General features: G+C 47.7%; 1 protein-coding gene across 2 annotated transcripts in view; it reads right to left on the bottom strand.

Annotated features, from left to right (window-relative positions):
• LOC136659215 (calcium-binding protein 8) overlaps positions 1–17376 on the bottom strand; it is a 77888-nt gene that overhangs the window by 21531 nt on the left and 38981 nt on the right. For both annotated transcript variants that reach the window (XM_066636333.1, XM_066636332.1), the window contains exons 2-3: positions 16177–16320; positions 9791–9903 (exon numbers count right to left, since the gene is read on the bottom strand). In XM_066636333.1, coding sequence (XP_066492430.1) covers positions 9791–9903; positions 16177–16320 — 257 coding nt within the window. The remainder of the gene's footprint in view (positions 1–9790; positions 9904–16176; positions 16321–17376) is intronic.

The raw sequence follows: 17376 nt of genomic DNA, 5'->3' as shown, positions 1-17376 counted from the left end.
ATGGAAGGTGATAATGTAGCACCTAGGCAGCCAGAAAGACACCCATCAAGGATGGAATGCAGCTGTAGATCTCCAGGGGGGAGGGAAGAGCTGAGAGGGTGAGCTTCCAGCCCCACTTCCGGAGGACAGGGTCTTTTGGTCTCTGTCTCTTGGTGAGATAGGAGGTGGGTGCACATCCTGCCCCACCAGGACCATGTGGCCTTAGGTAACTGACCTGAGGATCTACAAAAGAAGCTGACCCAGGTGAGAGTCAGAGAATAATAGAGTTAGCCAGTTAGCTTTGTTGTTTTATGCTGATATGTTTCCTAGAAGTTTTTATGCCTCTAGCATTTGCTGCCTTTTGTAACTTTTTGTAACCCTATGTACTTAATAAAGTAAAAATCCTTTTACCATGTTGGTTCATTGTCTGTTGGGGACAAAGGTTCAGAATCCTGCCTAGCCGTTCAGCAAGCTACCAAAAATCCTCATTGTGGACTAGTAACTTGAGGACTGAGACTTTAAGTAAGGAAAGTGCTCAGTGCCTACAAGGGATATAGTTAAGCCTAGAGGGTCTCAGTATCCTTGGACGGAGACACTGGCTCTTACAGGGCAGTGGCAATACTACCGAACAGGGATCTTTGAGGGCTCTAGGGTTCAGAACCAACAACTCTGAGCACCCCAAAACCCTGGGGGTGTGACGAAGTATACAACACAGCTCAAGTGTCGCACTGCAGGTCCTTTGCACAGAAAAGGAAATGGTAATTGTGACCACCTGAACCCTCCACATATTGCAGCGTCTCTTAACTAAAAGGGAATTGCTCATGGATTGCCCGAAACACAGGGGACTGGAGAGTATGTTCAGAAGTGATGCAGACAACATGATGAGTCCATTTGGGCCAAGACAGAGAGAGTAGCATCTGCTGCTGTGTTCATTAACACCACAGGGCCAGTGTGCCTCCGGCTTCAAGGTTAATGGGGCATTTGTTCTTTGGGATAAAAAGATCCATGGAAAACATGGTTCTCCAGCAGCACGTTATCACCAGTGCAAAACGGGCGACAACAATTGCAGGGCAGGTGCTGCCATGAGGCTTCAGTGTTTACGCACACATGAAAGCGCAAGAAAGACAAGATGCATCTGACTTCTGGAGTTTAACTTCTGGAGACTCTCTGGGCAAGACAGCTGAAGAAAAATGACAACGCAAGCACCCTGCAAGAGACATGCAATGAAGTAATCTTGGTGGCATTTACATATGGGTGGAATTTGAGACTGACAAAATAATGCAGAGGGTGGGTGGATAGAGTGGATAGAGGGATGTTCTTTTCCCTTTCGGACAACCCCTGAACCAGGAGACACTCCCTGAAACTGAGTGTTGAGAGAGTTAGAGCAGACAAAAGAAAATGTTTCTTTACCCAGCGTATAATTAATCTGTGGAACTCCTTGTCACAGGATGTGGTGATGGGACCTTAAGGTCTAGGTGCCTTTCAAATGGGATTGGCAGATTTCTGAAAGAAATCTGGACATGTGCAACCGAGCAGGCTATCTTGGAAGGCCAGATACAAGGGAATGGCAACAGGATGCATGTCTCTTGTCTTGTGTACTCCCCGAACCATCTGGTGGGCCACTGTGAGATGTAGGAAGCTGGACTAGGTGAGCCTGACCTGGCGGGGCTCTCCTTATGTTCTTATCTAGCCAGGCTCTTGGCTCATGTCGTGTCTTTTCGCACAGACATGACCCGAGCGAAAGACACACCGACAGCCAAAACACCAGTCTGTGCGACTTGGCCAACAGTGGAAAGAGGAGCTGTTGGGTGCGTTCTTAGAGACGTTGCATCAGAGCATCCCACAGTCCGGTCCTCTAAATCGGTCTGACGGCTCACATGTGGATCAGCCTAAGCCTCAATTTCCTTACAGCAGATGGTTTTACATCAGCTTTAGCCTTCCCAAAACCAGGGATCGAGTCAGTGATGGCTGGGGGCAGGGGGGGGGGTACAATGAAATTCATTTTCTGCAGAGTATCACCCAACCATGAGCTGCCTGCTCTGAGCCACTGTCATTATTGCTTTGTCTTTGAATTTTTTAGGTTCTGCTGCAACTGCTGATTCAGAGCTCCCTGATTCTGAAGTCTAAGGAGACATTAAATGAATTATTAGAGGGGGATTCTCACATTTAAATGGAAACAAACAGAAAAAACAAAGCCCACCCCTTTCTCCACTTCCAGGCCAGACCTGCCCCCCCTGCCACCACCAGCGCAATTGACCAGGTTGCCATAGGAGATTTTCGACGTTGGTTTCATCAATAAAAAACGTGTCCCTGGCACTCCCTTGGGCTGCTGCATCTAACCTCTGAAAACTATGCCAAAAAGCCTTGCTTGCTTTAATCAGGCAGGAGCTGAAGCCCAGCGGTAGAGCATCTGCTTTGCATGCAGCAGCCCCCCAGATTCAACGCCTGGCAGCATCTCCAGGTAGGACTAGGAATGCCCTCTCTCTGTAAACCCTACAGAACAGCTGCCAGTCAGTGTGGACCTTGTTGAGTCAGATCAGGGGTGTCTAACATAAGGCCCTGAATGAGGCTCCCAAAGTTTTTTATCTGGCCGCTGCTATAATTGTGGCTGTCCCCAGGGCCACCCTTTCAGCAGCGCTGATCCTACTTAGGAGAGAGGGAGGGAAGGAGGCCTCAGAAGGCATGGAACACTATGAGGGAAGGAGAAGCCCAAGGGTGAGAGGCGGAGACACTGCCAGGGTGCTGAGAGAGCCTAATTATCACATGGGCTGCCCTTTGAGCAGTGCCACTTCTGCCGAGCATCTCTCAGATGTTGAGCTGCAGAGTGATGCTCCAGCAGGAGCGGCACTGCTGAAAGGGCAGCCCGTGCGATAACTGGACTCTCCCATACCTTGGAAAATATGATCAAGATTTGCAACTTTTCCTCTTATGTCATTTGCAGTGAATGGATTTCTGCATGAGAACAACACGCGTACTTCTGGCCAACATCTGCTTAATGACATCACTTTCTGCTTAATGACATCACTTCCTGCTTCACTTGCGGTCCTCAGTCGGCTCCATGCTGGCCCACTACATGGAACAAATTTGACACCCCTTCTTCCACTCTCCCCCCAGAGATGCTGGGGCTTAAAACCTTCAACTGTGTGGGGAGATGTACCTTGTCACCAACCCACGTGAGACAAAAATGGATGGGAAAAGGGGTGGGGCTACCATTTGGTGGAATAATTTCTGCTCCTTCTCTAGCCCATTCAAGAATCTGCCGAACTGGGCCCTGGTGACAATGCCAAGTTGTTTCGCTTTATGGTTCTTGAAAAGCTACCTTTTACAGAAGCACTTTATCCATTGATTGAAAAATTACATCCCATAGGGAGGCATTAAGAGAACCTTCAGGGCTGCTCCCCAGTACAGAGACGCAGTGAGACCCACACAACCCATCAGTAAAAATCACATCTTTAACGTGGATAATTGCGAGCCAATTAAACCATTTTTTGTTAAACGGCCTATTGAAAGCAGACCTCACTTGCCTTTCTTCTCCTGCCAAGGATCTGCCGTTACCAGTTCGGGCGCCAACAGGGGGAAAAGGGAACACACTTGCATTCATTCCGCTCCATTTTCGCTGCTGCAAAATGATGTTCTTTTCTCCTAACGCTCTCCTTCCAGGGCAGGTTGACACATTTGCGCTACACACTTGATAGATGTTCCTTTTAGCTGTTCCATGTCTGGGTACATGTTTTTTGGGGAAAGTGTGGAAGGCATGCCCCGGGCTCACCCCAGCTTCCGTGCACTGATGCAAAGGTTTGAATCAGAGTTGATCTGAAAGCTGATTCCCCACAATGTGAAGGTATGGAAGGCTTTCTGAACCAATTGGTCTGTGCTAATCCAAGATTCATTTTGCTTTGGGGGAGGGTGGAAGAAAAGCATTAAGGAGGGGGGAACCTTGATGGAGAAGAAAACTAGGAGAAAACTATCTGAGATGCTTCCATCTGCTCTGTTCCTGTCATGCATCTGGAGCGGGGGTGCAGGATAGAGGTCTGGTCAGGATATGGGCAGGAGGTCTGGTCTAGAGGACAGAGCCTCCATTCGCCTGAAGATAACATCCGAAGGTTGCCAGTTCGAGGCCACCGGCACCGTGGACCTTGAAGCAGCTGACAAGCTGAAGCCGAGCTATTCCATCTGCTCTGAGTGTGGGAGGATGGTGGCCAGAATGTGAAACCAGATCAAGAAAGTAACACCTGAATGTTGTGGTTCTTGTAAGATAGAACATTCTTTCAAATGGTAAAAATCCCTACGGGGATTTAATAAGCCTGCCTATGTAAACCGCCTTGAATAAAGTCCTGAATAAAGACCAAGAAAGGTGGTATATAAATACCTGTATTATTATTATTTTATTATTAGAGCAACACAACTATGTACACACAGCAGTCTTTACTTTTCAGTGTGGGTAGCTACAAAAGCAGTCATTTTCAACCTTTTCATCTCACAGCACACTGACAAGGCACTGAAATGGTCAAGGCACATCATCCGTTTCGAACAACTGACAAGGCACACCATGCTGCCAGCAGGTGGGGCTCACATCCCCCAATGCCTCTACTGTGGGCATCAATGGGTTGCAACACAGTGGTTGAAAATCACTGTACTAGAATGAAGTATTTATTTCCCCTTGAAGTATGGCAGCTTGAGAAAGAAAAAAACAAACAGTGATTTGAGGGAGGTGGGAAAGTACTTATGAGATTGTGCCCTGCCTTTCTCCCACTTTGAAGGGGATTCAAGGCGGCTAACAACATAAAAAGAGTACAAAAGTTAAAACGATAACAAAAACATAAAGCTAAAAACAATTAAAACATTAAAATAAAACAAACAACCCGGATCACAAAACTATTAAAATATATCTCATTAAAAGCACCAACCCAAAGGGTCAGTTAAAAGCCTCCCTACATAAAAAGATCTTGAGCCCCCGCTGAAAGGTCTCCAGGGAAGGAGTCATTTTTAATTCCAGGGGAGGGGAATTCCATAAATGAGGAGCCACCACTGAGAAGGCCCTATTTCTAGCTGCCACCCCCCTGACCTCTACTGGTCGTGGCACAGTCAGAAGGGTTCCCTCCGATGACCTGAGAGGACGGGTAGGGTTATATGGACGAAGACGCTTCCTCAATACTATGGTCCCAAGCTGTAAAAGGGCTTTAAAAGACAAAACTGGCACTTATTACTATTCATTTAACATCACACCTTTGCAGGCCATGAAGCCATGAAGCGGTGCCATTCTGGAAGGGATTCTGGGGGGGAAATGGCAGCTGCCAATAGCCTGAGAAGTGTCTCACACAGGCCCACCTGAGATATCTCTAAGTTGGGGACCCATTTTGGTTCCTTTGGAATGCAGTGGAGAAAATGAGATGCATTTCAGATCCGTTCTAGATAGAACTTTGCACACAGAACCAGGACCGTGCCAAAGCTTCTTTGATGTCCCCGTTGGTTTCCGGAGCTGAAAACCAAGTCATCTGCGGCTTGTCACGTATGCCCCCATTTTTCAATTCCCTTGTGGTCGATTTTGCGTAACCCCAGAGTGCCACTGCCAGGCAGTGTAGACTATTCTGATCTAGATCGATGAAGGCTCTGACGCAGTAGAAGGCAGCTCTGAGAAGATTGACTGAAGTACAAATATAAGCAATAAATCTTTAAAATATATAAAATATTAGAGGATCTGAGAAGGTCCTTATCAGTCAAATGCAGCTGATGGCAGATAATTAATGAGCAGCCAACAGCCCACAAATGTTGCGTTTGGCTTTCTAAAGTGTGTTATCTCTATCATCCAGGTCACAATCAACAAGCAAAAATAGCTCAGGAGGCAGGATCAATTTATCTTGTTCCACAGACATTTCAGACAGAGAAACTTATGCTAAAAGCTGAACCTGAACCCTGCTGTTTCCTTTTCTGCAGGGCAAGAATAAGGAACCTATTTGACTGGATCAGAAAGTGTCTTGTATGAGCAAAAGGCACACCTAAGCCCCCCTGAAGCAGTGTGTGCACTGCTGAAACAGAGACACCTGCATTGGCTCGGTCATGTCGTGAGAATGGATGATGGCCGGATCCCAAAGGATCTCCTCTATGGAGAACTCGTGCAAGGAAAGCGCCCTACAGGTAGACCACAGCTGCGATACAAGGACATCTGCAAGAGGGATCTGAAGGCCTTAGGAGTGGACCTCAACAAGTGGGAAACCCTGGCCTCTGAGCGGCCCGCTTGGAGGCAGGCTGTGCAGCATGGCCTTTCCCAGTTTGAAGAGACACTTGGCCAACAGTCTGAGGCAAAGAGGCAAAGAAGGAAGGCCCATAGCCAGGGAGACAGACCAGGGACAGACTGCACTTGCTCCCGGTGTGGAAGGGACTGTCACTCCCAAATCGGCCTTTTCAGCCACACTAGACGCTGTTCCAGAACCACCTTTCAGAGCGCGATACCATAGTCTTTCGAGACTGAAGGTTGCCAACAAGCCCCCCTAATTTCCACCAATTATCTTCTTCTGCTGCAAACCCCTGCACCCCATCCCATATCAGTCTAGAAGATCTCCTGGATCTCAAGACTGGACTTTTGGAGGGTACAGGGGCAAAGGAAAACGGTGACAAACCGAAGTTCTACAAACCCTAACAAAATTCCAGAATCTATACCAAAAATGCTTCTGGGGCCGGTTTTGATGATTTGTCTGCAGGCTGTCCTAGCCGACCCTTCTGCACTCACCAAGGTTCTAAACTTTGCAAAGCTCCACCTCTCACAAAGATTTGCTCGAAAAGAACCTTTGCAAGTAGCTCATTCAATCACTTCAGGCTTTTCAAGCACATCCATGTTTGCCTCCCAAACCTTTGAGCAAAGAAGTTCACTGTTTTGAGCTTCCCCGATTGAATGCTTGCAACACGTCTCGTTAAAATCACAGTGATCATTTTTTTTTTTTTAACCCACAATTGCAGAACTCATTTCTCCAGTTAGCTCCCCACTGCCAGTGGGCCCAGTTAAGCCTTAAACACAGCGAACCTTGACATGGAAACAAGTAACAAACACCGATACGATTCGTTACTCCTGTGTTTTATTCACTGCAAAACCATTCCACACTCTTAAGTCAAGGGAGATGCCTGCTTGATGTTCCACCATGTAAAAAGTCAGTTCTCTAATAGGATTTTCCCTTTTCGCATTTGCAACCTATGTACTAAATCCTAGCCAGAGGGCTGTCAAAACCAGACTGCTTGCTAAGATGACATGGAACTTCCATCTCTTTTGCAGCTCTTAAGCCACATACTGATTACAAGAAAAGCCACAATTTTCTATACAGTCCCAAATGCTTCCTTACCTTTCCTTCAACCCCTCCCTGCCCTTTCCTCCCCCATCTCAGGTGTGCTATCCTTTATGGCTTAGTTTCTGGATGCATGAATGTCAGAACTGTGTGCCTTTTTCTCAGTGTGCCTGATTACTTTGTTTGAACGATGAAAAGAAAATGATATACCATCTAGCTCCGAGGATACACGAGTACATTGCTGCAATGCCCTGGTTTGGGAGGAAGGCGAGAATTTAAACAAAATAGTCTACCTTGCCCAGGGTGCAAAATAGCCTGGCACTGGCCCTGCACAGGAATATACAACAGTGCCACTGTCAGGATGCTGGGGCATACATTCGCACTACCCCTCCCCCCCCGAGAGTCCCCTGCCCACCCTGTGCTGGTCATGACCACCAACTCTAAACATCATAGCCCACCACGCTCTGTTGCAACTCTGATTTTAAAGCTACACAATATTATTTTTTTTAAGCGTGGCAGTTCATCCCTAACCAACATTTTCAAGATGGCTCACTCACTCACTCACTCACTCACTCACTCACTCACTCACTCACTCACTCACACACACACAATTATAACTTTTACTAAAGGACACGAAGCCACCAGGACCAGCAGATTAAAAAGCAGCAAAATTATGAAGTCATCATTTAAAATTCCTACCAAATGCCCAGGCGGCACAACAGAACTTTCATCTGAGACTTAAAGGTCAAAAGAGTCAATGCCAAGTGAACAGTACCAGGTTGAGAGTTTTAAAAATGAGATTCCACCACAGAGAGGAATCTACACCTTTGGGGAACCTATGGGGTTGCAGGCTGCACTGGGTGATGTGGATGGAGGGGGGTGTGACATCACTACCGGCCAAAATCTTGGTATTTTCAAATAATACCATCCTGTTACATATCAATCAACGTGTAATTTCATACATAATGCAACGAAATAAACCCCATTGAAACAGCTATATTCTATCAAAAGTTATAGCCAAAAACCATTGGGAGTGGGGGCAGGAAAATGGTTCATCACCATGCCCACTGCTCGAGGCGTTGCCCCACCCACTAAATAGGAAGATGTCCGGCATAGGGGTGACGCGCTGGCCTCCCACACCGGGTGAAGCAAACCCCAGTGACGCCACTAAAAGGAAGCAGACAGCTGAATGCTGGACGTGTAGCTGCTAGAGGAGGTAACAATGAGAATGCCAACAGGAAGAGGAATCTAGCATTCTCGCTCTCTGCCTGCTTCCTCTGCGGTCCACTTCCTGTATAGTGATTTCACTGTGTCAGGGACCCCCAACCCAACCAGGGCCTTGACTTACCTTGAAGGGGTGCTCCTGGAAGGGCAAGCCAGCTAACTGGTTGGAAGGAGAGCGCCCAAGCCTCCGTGAGGGAGGGCTGCCACCGTCAAACGTGGCTTTGCGAGACCCCGACAGGTACGAAAGGGGGGGCAAACCCCAGGTTGAGAGGGAGAGCAGAGCAATCGGGGCAGGGGCTTGGATGGAGGCGCAAGAGGCGCCAGGCAACCCCTCACCTGAGAGGCAAGCTGAGAGGTATGGGGAAGGAGGAATGAGGATGCTGACCATAGAGCCGGGCAGGGCCAGGGGATTTCCCTTTAAGCCCCACCTGGAAGGAAGAGGAGGGGACAGGGAAGGCAGAGCTGGCCCTATAAAGAGGGAGAAGGCCAGTGATGAGCTGGCTGGCTGGAGGGAGGCAGGAGGTGGTGGTGGTTCTCCCCACCCTTGCCTAAGACCAGAGTTACAGCCACAACAGGGAGGAGGACCAGGCTGACACAAACCCCTCCCCCCGGTACTATCTGAAGCCAGGGATGCTCTGGGAGCCACCCCACTGAACCCAAACACCCTCACAACGGGTCAAAACACAAGTAGCCAAAATGGTTCCAGTTGCTTTGTCTCCTCCCAGAGTCACCTTCATCAGCGGTCACTCCATCAGACTCATCAGAGGGAGTGGCCAGACAGTGAGGTCACCTTTGTTGGCCAGCCTGGGTCACTGTTCCAAACACCAACCTACAGCCCTGTCATCCCACAGACATAATAAACAGTTGACATATATAGTAGCCCCAACCCTCGTCCCCATATCTGTGGGTTCCATATTGGTGGTTTCAGTTATCCATGGTTCACAAATTCCCCCATAGTGCTCATCTGTCCCCATTTGCAGCCCTCCTGCACTGTTTGCAGCCCTCCTGCGCTGTTTGCAGCCCTCCTGTGCTGTTTGCAGCCCTTGAGGCCATTTCCTGCCCACCTTTGTTGGCAGTGACATGGTAAGTGGTGTTCACTACTATCCACAGTTTTGGGTATCCACGGGGGCAGTGGGAGCATATCCCTACACAGACGTGGGGACAGCGACTGTACTTCTCGAAGTTGACAAATCCACTTTGTGATGCAGTACATGAATGGAATAGTTCAGAAAAACACACAAAGACACACACAAATGACACACGGTTCTTTGAGATGTCCAACTCTCCCATTCAGGCACATGATGCCTTCCTACCTGCCAGAATATGCTGTCAATTGTATTTCCCAGGAAACCATCCCGTCCTTCTGAAGACACCAACTTTGGGCCAAGTATCGTCATGAATTCATCAAAATCAACCTGACCGTCCCCTGGAAAGGAAGACCAGAAATAAATTTTACTCTATTCTGCAATTAATTAACATACTATGGCTGCAATCCTAACTGCACTTTCCTGACAGTAAGCCTCATTGAACAAACTAGGACTTACTTCTGAGTAGACCTGGTTAGGATTGTGCCCTTAGTAATAAAAAATAAAAAATAAAAATATAAACAGTGTAAACAAATACTACTGACTTTTTACGAATTCAGAAGTAAAATCATTGCTGCTTTCTATAAAACCTGTAATGTGGTGTCAGGTGTCTATTGTTGTGTGTATTTAAGAACATAAGAACATAAGAACAGCCCCACTGGATCAGGCCATAGGCCCATCTAGTCCAGCTTCCTGTATCTCACAGCGGCCCACCAAACACCCCAGGGAGCACACCAGATAACAAGAGACCTCATCCTGGTGCCCTCCCTTGCATCTGGCATTATGACATAACCCATTTCTAAAATCAGGAGGTTGTGCATACACATCATGGCTTGTACCCCGTAATGGATTTTTCCTCCAGAAACTTGTCCAATCCCCTTTTAAAGGCGTCCAGGTTAGACGCCAGCACCACATCCTGTGGCAAGGAGTTCCACAGACCGACCACACGCTGAGTAAAGAAATATTTTCTTTTGTCTGTCCTAACCCGCCCAACACTCAATTTTAGTGGATGTCCCCTGGTTCTGGTGTTATGTGAGAGTGTAAAGAGCATCTCCCTATCCACTCTGTCCATCCCCTGCATAATTTTGTATGTCTCAATCATGTCCCCCCTCAGGCATCTCTTTTCTAGGCTGAAGAGGCCCAAACGCCGTAGCCTTTCCTCATAAGGAAGGTGCCCCAGCCCCGGAATCATCTTTTATCCTTGGGCACGGGGCCCATTTGGGAGCAATTGTGTGGAACCATCCCTTGCTTGAATACACACTTCAGACTTTGCAAAGATTATGATTATATTATTATCATTATTATACTTTATTTTTACCCCGCCTTTCTCCCTGAAGGGACTCAAGGCAGCTTACAAAACAAAGGTTAAAACATTTAAAAACATAATTTAAAAGCAGATAAAAACATATCATAAAAATAGTAGTCAGATAAAACTAGTCAGGAAAGAGCATAGGGCAGCAAATTAGAAAAGGATCAGGCCTGTGAACAGATGTTAAAAATAGTTAAGAGATGTTAAAAGATGTTAAAAAGGCCAAAGATAAATATCTATAGAGACAAAGCCACATTCCACCCTCGCAAAGGAGTTTTTCCAGCTTTGGTCAATGCTATTAGTTCTGTATGGTCAGTCGCAACCTCAAATTGCATGAGCGGAGGCAGGACCTGAATGAGCGTGGCCCATTCCAAGCTCCATAAAACAGCAGAAGACGACAATGGAATCGGCCACACGTATTGGCCCACAGCTGCTTGTAGCACATCTGCTATTGCGCAACTCATAGGATTATCCAGGTTCGGGGAGGGGGGGGAGAGAAATCAGCATCTTGTTATAGCTCCACTCAGACAAGAGGATACAACGTGGTACACAGTAAAACGGAACAAAATGAATAAGGTATGAATCATTTCAATACTCTCTGTCTAACTCATCAAGAGAGGCCTTGCTTGAAGGACAAGCATGTCTAGACCAGCTGGTTTTAAGCATGATTTGTGCCTGAAATTAACTGGGAAACTGTTGTGTACTGCTTTGCATTCTGATTCTCATAGAATCCAAGAGCTGAAGGAGGGCCTGGAAGGCTGTTTAGCCCAGCTGTGTGCAGGAAAGCACCCGATAGAGCACAATCCTATTCGTATCGACTCTGAAGTAAATCCCATTGTAGTCAATGGGGCTCACTCTCGGGTAAGTGTGAATAGGATTGTAGCCTAACTGTCCAAACACTTCTTGGAGACTTTCAATGAAAGACAGCCACTTCCCTCTTCTGCCACCCCCCCTACCCGGTAATTGATTTCACTGCCAGCGGCTCTTCCCATTTCAACCAATTCCCACCAAAATTTGTACCCTCCTGTAAACTTAGTTTGTTAGATTTAGTCCTGCCATCTGGAGCAGCAGATAACAAACCTTTGCTATCTTCTGTGTGGGAACTCTTCAAGTATCTGAAAAATGCTATCAACAGATTCCCTCCCCCCCCCCCCAGGCAGCCCAATCCTGTCTAGTACTGCTGCAACAGTGAACGGTGCTTACCATTCTGAATCCCTGTGCCCAGATCAACTTGAAAGAAATGTGGCATCGTGGCAAAATGGTAAGCACCGCTTGGGACAGGGAGGGTTTTTTAAGGACACGGCGGTTTCCTGTTTGGAGACCTCTGATCTACTGAAAAGCAAAGGCTAGGATATGATCCAAGAAGGCTTGGAAAGACATTTGCAGGAGAGAAACCTTTTAAGTCCTTCACAAGTGCTGCAAATGTAGGAGTGCAAGAGGTCTCAAATGTCTGGTACGAAAGCCAGCTTTCCACAATGATAAGGATGGTCCTATCTCCCAGCAACAGGTCCACCAAGGGGGTGCTCAGTGCCTTTAAACAGTGCTTCTGTGACACCCTTAAAAAAGAATCCCCCTGGTTTGCTTTGTCTCTCCAGGCTAGTTCTGGAAGCCAAGAAAGTGGATTGAAAGTAGGGTCGGCCCTCCAGCCTCCCCAAGCACCCTTGCTTGACATCCTTTCTCTGCTGAGTGATAACAAGCAACACCCACCTCCCATATTCCTCTACAGAGACTTCAAGTCAGGTTCCATCAGTCACACAGCACGTTGCATCACCCGCAGAGGTGTGTAATGCAAGGTGACAAAGCACTAAGGACAATTTACGTTGCCAGAAATCACGTCAAGGAGAATGGAACCATGAGGCAGGCTGCATCAGCGCACAGCAGGTCAGGTGAAATGAATAGCCCCCTATCCATTTGCATCTCCAACCGTGCCTTCCTGGTCTCCCACACGTGCCCTTAGTAAGGGTTCAGGGATTTTGTCTCTCCAAGTTTTCAGTGGGGCAGGTAAGAACACTCAAACCCTTTTCTGCAGCCCTGTGGCATAGCTAGAGGGGGTGCAAAGCACTAAGTTTTGCAGGGAGTGTCACTGCAGTGTGCAAGCAGTCCCTCCCCCTTGGAGCCATTCCAGGCAGGGGAGCAAAACAGAGGCATACACCCCCCCACACCAGAATGGCTCTGAAGGGAAGGGGCTGCTTGCATGATGCGGTGAGGCTCCCTGCAAAACTGAGTGCTTTGCACCCCCTCTAGCTATGCCACTGCTGTAGCCCCTAGAACTAGGATGGGAACTCAAACCTTTGAAGCTGCCCTCTGCTATGTGCCTTCCTGGATAGGGCAGCAAAATGGGAAAGTGAGTTCTTTGGAATATTTAAGCCAGTGGCCATAGTGGCATCTTGTGGCTGTGAGTTCCCTAAGCCAATTATGTGTCGTGTCCTCTGGTTGTGCAGGGCAGTAGATTCCAGCCAGATTTCATCAGCTGATACCCACAGTCCAATGGGACGACTGTGCATTGTGCGAAATAATTCCTTCCTGCTCAATGAGGGGGAAAATGACTTTGCAGAACACTGCTGTTCTTTGGCAGGGCGAAACTTTCATTCCCATCCATTTAGCAAACAACAGAGCTGGGTAATGGGAATGTGGAGCATTTGATATGTGCTGTAGGTTACTGAATGCTGATCAGCCTGTGCTTGTTTTTAAGTACAGCTCATTCATCGTTGGCAAACGGGCTCCACAAGCCTCAGGTATTCCTGGCAGACTCATACATCAGCTTAGCTGTGGAGCTTTCGAGGCTGCATAATGGAATCGGGGGCTCTGTAGCTGGATTCCGTCGCTCCCCCTTTCCCTTCTGCGTGGAACAAACCAGGCTTCTAGGGATGAGGGAGTGCTGGAACTAAAGCTTAGGGGAACCGCACCGGCTGGTAAACAGATTCCGGTCTCAATTCAAGATTCTGAGAGCCCACTAAATTTGTGGAATCTGGTCACAAGATGTGACAAGAAGCTCTAAGAGTCTTGGTGGCTGTATGGAGCCTCCAAGTTCAGTGGGAGTATATCTGCTGGGTGGTGTGTGTGTGTGAGTCTACAGTGGGTCCTCCATACCCGTGGATTTTGAACTCATGGATTTGACCTGTCACGGGTTCTGATCCAACATCTGGAAGGCCCACAGAGGACCTCAGGATGCAACTGGAAGTGACTTCTGGTTGTGTCTGGAGATGTCCTCAGGCACGGGAGAGGCCGCAGGCAGGCCTCAGAGAGGCACTCCCAGTTTCTCAGCCTTTGGGAGGCACTCCCAGTTTCTTGACTGGGATGCCGCACACAGCCTCCCCACACCTCAGGACACCTCCAGATGCAACTGGAGGTCCCCCTCCTCCCATGGATCTCAGTATCTGCTGGGAGGGGCGGGGGAGTCCAGGAATGAATCCACCATGGATACCAAGGCCCAACAGTAGTCAGGAAGGTTTTTGTCTTCAGGTCCTGCTGGGGAGCTTCTCAGAGGCTGATTGTTGGTCATGGTGGGAAGCAGAATGCTGGACTAGAACATTTTGGCTAAAGGGGGGTGGGGCAGTGAAGGGAGGTAGAAAACAGACCCCATTTTTAATTTCTTTGCCAGTTGCAGATGTTGGCAGTGGCAGCAATGACAAGACTTACTTGGAACGTCGCCTCCTGGTGGCTGCCAATAGAAGCATCACAAACAATTTCACACACCTCCCCCCCCCCCAATTTCCACCAGCCACCGAAATGACCACATGAAGCCGCCTGAAAAAAAATGAGTGGCCAAAAATGGAGAATTGCTCAGCCTGGCCTCAGTCACCCTACTGACGCTTTTGGAAGTCTTGCAATGGAGCAACTGGGTAGCTAAAATTTGAGGCTGCTTCACATTTGAGGAGGGGTGACTTTTTGTCCTTCCAGGAGCCTCTCAAATATGCAAACCCTTGCCCATTTTTTCAGGAGCCGCCGAGCCCCAGGAGACTATACCACATGCCCAGTGCATCAATTGGTGCTTGAGGTTCTCCGAGTTGAGAAGAAAACACTCTCCAAAAAAAAACACAAAAAACGGAGGTCTTGTGGTTTACTGGAGGTTGTGTAATGAACGGCAGTACATCCGACACTTGCCTGACCTCTTTTGTTTGCGGCAGTGGAAATCTTCTGGGAATTGATGTAGACAATGTAAGGATATGTAAAGCTACTGTTAACTTTGTACTGCTTTGAAGATGTTAGGTCTCTTGCTGCTAATTACTGAGTTAAGGAAAATGCATGCAGAAAGGTATCCTGAATTAACCCTTAAGGTGCAGCCACTCTGATGATCTGTTTCCAGATCACAATCGCTCCTTGAGGATTCATCCCAATCCCCCAACACTGCCACTGGAATGCTTGATGCATTGAACCGATAATGATGCAGGCTAGATGGGTAACAGCTGCTTGGACCTGAGGCTTAGGTAGAGGCTCTCAAACCCTTTCCCCTTGCCCTATTTTTCTGCCAAAAATTACACCCACAAAGTAGCTACTGAACCCTAGAACTGCCATTGAAGCAGCGACCACACCGCAAGTGAAACTGAAGTCCCCACTGCACCATCATGTGCAGTTATGAGTCTTAGAGGCCTATTCTGTTCTTCCCCCTCCCTCTGGTGGTACAGCTATACCAATAGGATTGGGCCATTATATATGGCAGCTCTCCAGAACAAGACATGATTTGTGAGTAGGGAAACGCGCTGTGCGAGCTGGACCAATGGCCCTGCCATAATTGAAGACTTCTTTGTATGGTTCATCAGGAACACCCATAGTTCAGGGATGGAAGATCTGTTCTGCATGCAGAGGGCCCAGATTCAATCCTCAGACCGGGCAGAGAAGAAGTTCTGCCTGTAACTTTGGAGATACGCTGCCAGTCAGTGTTGGCAACACTGAACTAGATGAACCAATAGCCGGACTCATTAAAAGGCAGCTTTTATGGCTCCACCCTCCCAAGGGTGCATTCTTTGGGGGGGAGCACCCAGTGGGAGGAACAACACAGCCACTGCTGAGAAACAGGCAACAGTAAAAGGAAGTAAACCCTCCCTTCCACATTTACGGCTGAAAGTTCTCCTTGAGAAAATGTAGTCTAGTCTTAGAAAGGACAAATTCATGGGGCATTGTAAAAGGAGGAGCAGAAAATTGGAGATATCCCCCCCAAAGCCATGCTGCTTCTACTGGCATCTCACCCTTCCGAACTTAAACCAGTGACCTCCCTTGGTGTCCACCCAAGTTACCATAAACCAGCCAAGACTATGGCTTGGTTCTGCCAAGACTATAGTTCCTGAGAACAGGCGACAGGACTCACCGTCCATGTCAAGGCGCTGCATGATAATGGCCAACTCCACCTCGCTAGGCATGTATCCCAATGAGCGCATGGCCATCCCGAGCTCCTGCTTGGAGATGAAGCCATTGCCATCGCGGTCCAGCACCCGGAATGCTTCGCGGATTTCTAAAAGGGAAAGGAAGACATTTTTCATTAGGACACTGAATTTTTTCATGTGTTCGCACACTTACCAACACGTGTGCACTGCTTTCTGCACTTCTCATTTTTTTGTAATACATACATACATACATATATACCATCCCAAAAACTGCAAAAAAACAACAACAAAAAACCCCCCATTTTTTGACACCCCATGTAGGTCACTGTTTGGGCTTGATGGGGACGTGCTTGGGTAATGACTGCGGCTGCAATCTTATCCGCACTTACCTGGGAGTAAACTCCATTGACTACAATGGGGCTTACTTCTGAGTAGACATGCATAGGATTGGGCTCTGTGGCTCCAACTGATGACACTATACCATCAATATCACCTATCTAGTACAAGCAATGTGCATTGTACATTGTAACATGTACGCTTGGAATATAAACCAGAAGTCACTTCTGGTTCATGCTGACGACTTTCAGTCTCAAATGGGAGGCCTTCTGAGGCCATCCAGCTGTGGGTTTGGCAGCTGCAGATGCTCAGGTCTGTGGAAATCGAGCCGGCAGAAAAGAAGGGCTTACTGTAAAATAATTTTCAAAGTAAGAGAAAGTTGCAGGAGAAGTAAACACTCTAATGCAGGAGGTCTGGTCTAGGGGGTAGAGCCTCCGTTTGCTTGAAGATAACATCTGAAGTTTGCCAGTTCGAGGCCACTGGCACCGTGAATGGCAAGACCTTGAAGCAGCTGACAAGCCGAGCTGAGTTATTCCACCTGCTCTTTGGTGTGAGTGAAGAAGCGTCTTGGCTGCCCTCCATGTGAGAGATGAAGGAGCTGCTTGTCAGCCTGCATGGGAGGAAACTGGAGGCCAGGAAGTGATACCAGATCATAAAAGATCCATCTGAAATGTTGTGGTTCTTGAAAGATAGAACCTTTCTTCAATTGTAAAAATCCCTACAGGGATTTAGAACAGCCTGCCCATGTAAACCGCCTTGAATTAAAGTCTGAGGAGAAATCTGATGACCCAGAAAGGCGGTATATAAATACCTGTATTATTATTATATATATATTTATAATTATCCCC

Source organism: Tiliqua scincoides, chromosome 8, assembly GCF_035046505.1.
Source record: "Tiliqua scincoides isolate rTilSci1 chromosome 8, rTilSci1.hap2, whole genome shotgun sequence".
Classification (NCBI taxonomy): domain Eukaryota; kingdom Metazoa; phylum Chordata; class Lepidosauria; order Squamata; family Scincidae; genus Tiliqua; species Tiliqua scincoides.
This window is presented reverse-complemented; position numbering and strand designations above follow the sequence as displayed.